The 8092-nt window shown below is 40.2% G+C and overlaps 1 protein-coding gene across 1 annotated transcript; it reads left to right on the top strand.

The window, feature by feature from the left end:
• Window positions 1-1157: 1157 nt before the first annotated feature.
• Window positions 1158-7178, top strand: LOC120028113 (SH2 domain-containing protein 1B-like). Its single transcript, XM_038973294.1, has 4 exons — window positions 1158-1604; window positions 5903-5966; window positions 6088-6256; window positions 6394-7178. The coding sequence occupies exons 1-4, from the start codon at window positions 1465-1467 to the stop codon at window positions 6432-6434; spliced, it is 414 nt and encodes a 137-aa protein (XP_038829222.1). The 5' UTR covers window positions 1158-1464; the 3' UTR covers window positions 6435-7178.
• Window positions 7179-8092: the final 914 nt, after the last annotated feature.

Raw genomic sequence — 8092 nt, 5'->3', positions numbered from 1 at the left:
ACACACACACACACACACACACACACACACACACACACACACACACACACACAAAAGTAACTGTAATAATATTACTTGTTACTTTACTCTGTTACTCATAAAAGTAACGTGTTACCCCCAACACTGGTTACGGGGCATTCTGACTCTGGTTGAATAGAAGTAGGTTAATCAGTCTGTAAACATTGGAAAACGAAGTATGAGCTACTGTCCAGCAACTGAGTTATTTTGAGAGTGACTAGCAGCAACACTGATTATCTAACCTGGTGGTAGGTTAGGAGAATTAACATAACAGGTTAGAAGAATTAAGTTAAGGTTAGGAAGAGGGTTAGGTTATGTTCTCCTAACCGGCTACGAAAAGTAACTTCCAGACCAGTTGTAGGTGTACTCCATCTACTGACAATCTTTCTTACCATCCCCCGACCTCATTTTCCTGCTTTGACTGCTCAGTGCTCATGTCCACTTCACAAATAAAATCTTGTCCGAAGGCTTGAACTTGAGCAGGGAATGGAAGCGGGAGCACGGAGCTCAGAAAGGTCAGCCCAGGGTAGCTAGGCTGCTTCTCGTCAGAACTGGTAAACTGGCCTACACTGACATGCCTTCATACATGCCTTCCCCCACAAGGGGGAAACTGTCTTCCTCTCAATAGCTAATTCGGTTAGAACCCACCAAGCGCATGCTCTCTCTCTCTTTCTCAATTCAATTTTGAATTCAATTCAAGGGGCTTTATTGGCATTTAAAACATATGTTAACATTGCCAAAACAAGTGAAGTAGATAATAAACAAAAGTGGAATAAACAATAAAAATTAACAGTAAACATTACAGTCACAACATTTCCAAAACAATAAAGACATTTCAAATGTCATATTATGTGCAAATAGTTAAAGTACAAAAGGGAAAATAAATAAACATAAATATGGTTGTATTCACAATGGTGTTTGTTCTTCACTGGTTGCCTCTCTCTCTCCTCTCTCTCTCTCTCTCTCTCTCTCTCTCTCTCTCTCTCTCTCTCTCTCTCTCTCTCTCTCTCTCTCTCTCTCTCTCTCTCTCTCTCTCTCTCTCTCTCTCTCTCTCTCTCTCTCACACACACACACTTCCTGTGATCTTGTGGCTTTTGAAAGAGGGTCTGTGTGATATTGAACCTTTGTGGAGTGTTCTCTGTCTGTGTCTGTCTCTGATCTCACTGCAGATTATGGAGAGATTGGTTGATTGATTATCAGAGAGTAACTTTACCAACGCTACCGCTGCTAGCTTCTCTCTGGGGTGAGGAGACAGAGAACACAGGGAGAGGAGAGGACAGGCGAGAAAGAGAAGAGTGGAGTGAAGAAGCAGGGGAGAGTATCAAAAGAAGAGGTGAGGACTGACTGAGGAGAGTGGGAGGACCAGGCCTCTGAGTGGACTGATACAGGAAGAGAGGTAGAGAGGAAGGGTGTTGACCCCGTTGCCCCGCTGTTGGGCTGGTTACAATGGCATCGCCTCTATTGATGTACCACGGGGCGATCAGTAAACTGGACTGTGAGGGTCTGCTGGGGAAGAAGGGGAAGGATGGAGCCTACCTCCTCAGAGACAGCGAAACCATCCAAGGAGCCATGTGTCTGTGTGTCTAGTGAGTATTACACTCCTTGTTCTTTTTACAGAAATGTAGGACGTTTAATGTACAACAATCCATCGTCCAAGCATTTTATAAATGCTTTATAGAATCCATCCTAGTTTTAATATTGTAGGGTGGTTTGGTGCTCTAGGGAACACTAGTCAGTACTCATTGGAGAAAGCCAGGAACCCCTATGACATCTATAAAAAAAATGAGTGAGGAAGAAGGGTAACAAATAACCTTACACATCACACACTCCAAGATCAGTACAGCCCCCTACCCTCCATGGTTAATTGTATGTGGACACTTGCTCGTCAAACATGGGCATTAATATGGAGTTGTTCCCCCCTTTGCTGCTATAACAGCGTCCACTCTTCTTGGAAGGCTTTCCACTTGATGTTGAAACTTTGCTGCAGGGACTTGCTTCCATTCATACAGAAGAGCATTATTGAGGTTGGGCACTAATGTTGGGCGTTTAGGCCTGTCTCGCAGTCAGCATTCCAATTCATCCCAATGGTGTTCGATGGAGTTGAGGTCAGGGATCTGTGCAGGTCAGTCAAGTTCTTCCACATCGATCTCAACAAACCGTTTCTGTATGGACCTCACTTTGTGCATGGGTGCATTGTCATGCTGAAACAGGAAAGAACCTTCCCCAAACTGTTGCCACAGAGTTGGAAGCACAGAATTGTCTAGAATGTCATTGTATGCTGTAGCATTAAGATTTCCCTTCACTGGAACTAAGGGGCCTAGCCCGAACCATGAAAAACAGCCCCAGACCATTATTCTTCCTCCATCAAACTTTATAGTTGGCACTATGCATTCGGGCAGGTAGTGTTCTCCTGGCATCTGCCAAACCAAGATTCATCCACCGGACTGCCAGATGGTGAAGCATGATTCATCACTCCAGAGAATGCGTTTCCACTGCTCCAGATCCCAATGGCGGTGAGCTTTACACCACTCCAGCCAACGCTTCGCATTGCTCATGGGGATCTTAGGCTTGTGTGCGGCTGATTGGCCATGGAAACCCATTTCATGAAACTCCCGATGAACAGTTATTGTGCTGACATTGCTTCCAGAGGCAGTTTGGAACTCTGTATTGAGTGTTGCAACTGAGGACAGACGATTTTTACGAGCTACGCGCTTCAGCACTCTGGGCGGTCCCATTCTGTGAGCTTGTGTGGCCTACCACGTCGTGACTGAGACGTTGTTACTCCTACACGTTTCCACTTCATAATAACAGCACTTACAGTTGACCAGGCAGCTCAAGCAGGGCAGAAATTTGATGAACTGACTTGTTGGAAAGGTGGCATCCTATAACGGTGCCATGTTGAAAGTCATTCTATTTTTTATTATTATTATACATTTTTTTATTGCATATAGATTGTGGCTTCCATCAATGTAATTGTCTCCATCATTTCCAATCCCCCATATAGTTTTTCTGTAAATATATTTAAAAAAAATAATAATTAAGAAAAATAAAGTTCTATATTATTTTCCCCTAACCCTGCCACCCCTTCCCTAATTGGAGTAAACTAGTGGACAACAACACTTAGGCTTCTACTTCCAGCTTATACATACTATATACATTTTACGGATACAGTATATATTACAATAGTTATCTTTTGTTTGTTTTTAGTCCCATCCTTCAGCTCCACTCAACCCTCCCATCTATCTCTGAACACCATCCAGTTTCTATTTGCCATACATTTTCAACTGTGCTATGATGCTTCACAAAAGATCTGAACCTTTCTAATCTTACAGATTCTACATATTTTAAATTAAAGATAAACATTTTTGCTAAGAGTACTATTATAGTATTGATTGATTGACTATGACTTTTTAAATCACCCAGCAGTGCTATTTGCAGAGTTAGCTCCAGGTAAATGTTGCAATTCTTCAGCCATTCCTGAAACTGCGACCAAAAACTGAAAATGATCTAATGATTCTGTCTCTTCGCAGCTAAATCTGCAGAACTGGCATGGTTGTATCTCCCATATATATAACATTCTATTGGTTGCAATAATTTTGTATAATAATTTAAATGGAAAAACTCAAAGTTTTGAATCCAGAGTTGTTTTCTGTATCAGTTCATAAACCATGTGCCATGGAATCGGTACATTGAAAATCTCTTCCCAACTATTTTGCAATCTATATGGCACAGCTGTAAATGTTTTGGTCCTTAAATGAAACTGGTATACTTTTTATTTATCACAATTTTCTTTAGCTAATTTTGGTCTCTAATGCAGGGCAGACAGACAAGTTCCTTACTTTCTCCCCCTTCCACTTGCCTCTTCCATTTTTGGAGTAATGCTGCAATTAGTTGGTTGTAATTTTGAATAGAGCATATATTTACATAGACATAGATACATATATTTACAATAGAGCATATATTTACATAGACATAGATACATACAGTATATTTACAATAGAGCATATATTTACATATATTTTTGTTAGCTGCATGTGTGACATATTATATCAATAGTCCCGTTTAATTTTGTCTGCCTTGCCATTCCAAATAAAATGGAATCTTTTTTGCTCATATAATTCAAAAAACTGTTCGCTAGGTGTAGGCAAGGCCATAAGCAAATAGGTAAATTGGGATATGACTAAAGAGTTATCAGGGTGATTTTTCCACTAATAGGCAGGTATTTTCCTTTCCACGGTAGCAAGATCTTATTTATTTTGCTAACTTACTATTAAAAAAAATTGTAGTGAGAGCATTTTTTTATTTCGGGATATGAACACGGAGTATGTGCACTTCACCATCAGACCATTTTATTGGTAAACTATATGGTAATGTAAAAGTTAGATATTCTTTTGTGATCCAATACGTAATATGGTACATTTATCATAATTTGATTGTAATCCAGAAAGGTTAGAAAATGTATATAGATCCTCTATGAGGCTGTGGAGGGATCCAAATTGTGGATTTAAAAGAAAACATGAATCATCAGCTTACAATGACACCTTTGTTGTTAAGCACTGGATTTCTAGGCCCTTGATAGTATTATTGGATCTGATTTTAATAGATAACATTTTGATGCCATAATAAATAGATATGCCGATAGTGGACAACCTTGTTTTACTCCTCTTGACAGTTTAATACTTTCTGTGAAATATACATTATTTACTATTTTACACCTAGGGTTACTATATATATAACTTTAACCCAATGTATATGAGAACAGCAAGAACAGCTAAAATAAGCAAAGAGAAATGACAGTCCATCCTTACTTTAAGACATGAAGGTCAGTCATTACGCAAAAACCATCAAGCTCTATGATGAAACTGGCTCTAATGAGGACCGCCACAGGATAGGAAGACCCAGAGGTACTTCTGCTGCAGAGGAAAAGTTCATTAGATTTACCAGCCTCAGAAATTGCAGTCCATAATAAATGCTTCACAGAGTTCAGGTAACAGACACATCTCAACATCAACTGTTCAGAGGAGACTACGTGAATCAGGCCTTCATGGTCGAATTGCTGCAAAGAAAACACTACTAAAGGACACCAATAAGAAGACTTGCTTGGGCCAAGAAACACAAGCAATGGATATTATATCGGTGGAAATCTGTCCTTTGGTCTGATGAGTCCAAATTTTTGATTTTTGGTTCCAACCACCGTGTCTTTGAGACGCAGAGTACGTGAACAGATGATCTCCGCATGTGTGGTTCTCACCATGAAGCATGTAGTAGGAAGTGTGATGGCGCTTTGCTGGTGACACTGTCTGGGATTTATTTAGAATTCAAGGCACATTCTGCAGCGATACGCCATCCCATCTGGTTTGCGTTTAGTGGAACTATAATTTGTTTTTCAACAGGACAATGACCCAACACACCTCCAGGCTGTGTAAGGGCTATTTGACCAAGAAGGAGAGTGATGGAGTGCCGCATCAGATGACCTGGCCTCCACAATCAATCACCCGATCTCAAACCAATTGAGATGGTTTGGGATGAGTTGGACTGCAGAGTGAACGAAAAGCAGCCAACAAGTGCTCAGCATATGTGGGAACTCCTTCAAGACTGTTGGAAAAGCATTCCAGATTAAGCTGGTTGTTAGAATGCCAAGCATGTGCAAAGCTGTCATCAAGGCAAAGGGTGGCTACTTTGAAGAATCTCAAATCTAAAAAATATATTTTGATTTGTTTAGCACTTTTTTGGTTACTATATGATTCCATATGTGTTATTTCATAGTTTTGATGTCTTCACCATTATTCTACAATGTAGAAAATAGTCAAAATAAAAACCCTTGAATGAGTAGGTGTGTTCAAACGTTTGACTGGTGCTGTATTTGTGTGTTGTGTTTCTGCAGTAAAAAGAAGGTGGTGTATACCTACAGAATCCTCCAGACCCACACTGGAAGCTACACCCTGCAGGTACACCCTGTGTGTGTGTGTGTGTGTGTGTGTGTGTGTGTGTGTGTGTGTGTGTGTGTGTGTGTGTGCGCGCGCGCTTGCGTTTGTGTGTGTTTCTGATGGTCTGTCTGTCTGTGTGTAGACAGCGTCTGGTGTAGAGGAGAAATTCTTTAAGACGTTAGAGGAGCTGGTCCGCCATTATAAGCGTCGGGGGCAGGGATTGGCTCAGCATCTGCGCCACTCAGTCAAGAGGAAGACACTGCTACAACTTCCCGCCCCCAATGTCATCGACGAGGTGCCTGATTATGAAAGTAAGTAACATTGTCTGTTAGTTTCACTTCCATCTGTCACTGACTTTTTTTCAGACCTTTATCAGATGTCCAGATTGTTATCATCCTTAAATAGCCATTCACTACATGTGTCCTTTCTCTGTCCCTCTCTTGTCTAGATGTGGATGCATCAGACTACGTTGTTGTCCTGCCCTCTTGATTCAGCAGCACACCCCTGACCTACATCATCTATGAGCCTGTAAATATCTAGGTGTGGTGCCTTCAGGCAGGTTTTTTACATTTTTATCCTGATGCCAGGGGCGGACTGGTCATCTAGCATTTCGAGCAAATGCCAGATGAGCTGGTCAAATTTTAGCCCATAAGGCCTGTCTAATTCATATATATTTTTTAGCTAAATTATCATTATCTGGCTAATAATTGGGGCCTCAAAAGAGAAAAAATGGGCTGGTGTGTTAGAAATGCCAGGGCTGATTTTTGGTCTCAGTCCGCTCCTGCCTTATGCAATGTGTTGTGTGCTGTTCTGTGTGCCAGGGTTACTGAGATTGTCAGAGAGAATAGTGTTTGTCTGGTTGTTGAAGTGGAAGTTAAAATCTAATTTTATTTGTCACATACACAATGGGTGTAGAATATATATATATATATATATATTTATATACTATAAAATATATAGTAACACAAAAGGAAGAAAAAAACAAGAATGAAGCTATATCATCATTTTTTTTATTTTGGTGGGTGCATATATTTGTCCTATCTTACACATCTACAAGTGTGTATTAATACGCATGTGTGAATTAGAAATTAGTTTATTGCATATTCCACTCTCCCGGAGACACCTTCGGAGAGTGGGGTAACAGGGAGTACTAGTATCAGTACCATATCAATGTGTAGAAGTACGAGGTTTTTGAGGTAGATACTGTATGTGCATAAAGGCAGGGTAAAGTGACTAGGCATCAGGATAGATAATAATAAGAGTGAAATAAAGAACAGAGGAGCATATGTGTGTGTGTGGCGTCAGTATGCGTGTATGTGTTGTGTCTGTGTGTGTGTGCGTATGTAGTGTATCTAAATGTATGTGGGTTTGTGAGAGTCAGTGTATGTATAATATGTATATATCATCTTGTGACTGAATAGTATCAGTGCACACACACTCCATAGAAACATCCCATATAATTGACTGTTGTCATTCATCGTATGAATTTAGAAACATGAATATCTTTTTGTCATTATGGCATTCTGAATAGAGTTTATTTACTTGTAAAGATTTAGGCCTACTCTGGATAAGACTAAGCTGTAATGTGTAAATGTTCCTAGCTTAAATTTTAAAAAGTTTGTAAACACCATTTTTTATCTATTTTTCCCTAACTAAATTAAAATGCTGTTATGTAACCAACTGTGTGTTGTTGTAACATAAACCAACACCCCCCCTCCCCCCCACCTGACTCAGTCTGGGCTACACAGACATACACACTCATGCTCACACACATCCACTTGTTTTTGTCACACTTGTTTTCTCACCTCTCTGCAAGGTCCCCTGCTGTAGACAGTGTGTTTCACTTTCACTGAACCAGAGGACCAGTAACCATTACGTCTTGCAATGGAAACCATTTACCGTCTAAAAACTAAATGGAAGCAAACGGAACGAAACTGGAATAGACCTACCTGAATTTGTCCAACCTCTTTTATCGTTGCAAAATGGTTTCTGTGTTGAGAAACAGTTTCTGTTGCAAAACACTTTGCAACATACAAAACATTTTGCAACAGAATATGCGTAATGAATACACCCCTGATCACCAAATATCTATTAATTAATTAGGTGGGACTTGCGACTCTTCTTCTTCTTATAATTCTTCTGCACTT

This window comes from Salvelinus namaycush, chromosome 33 (genome assembly GCF_016432855.1).
Source record: "Salvelinus namaycush isolate Seneca chromosome 33, SaNama_1.0, whole genome shotgun sequence".
Lineage (NCBI taxonomy): Eukaryota > Metazoa > Chordata > Actinopteri > Salmoniformes > Salmonidae > Salvelinus > Salvelinus namaycush.
Note: the sequence above shows the minus strand (reverse complement) of the source record. Positions and strands in the feature narration are given on the sequence as shown.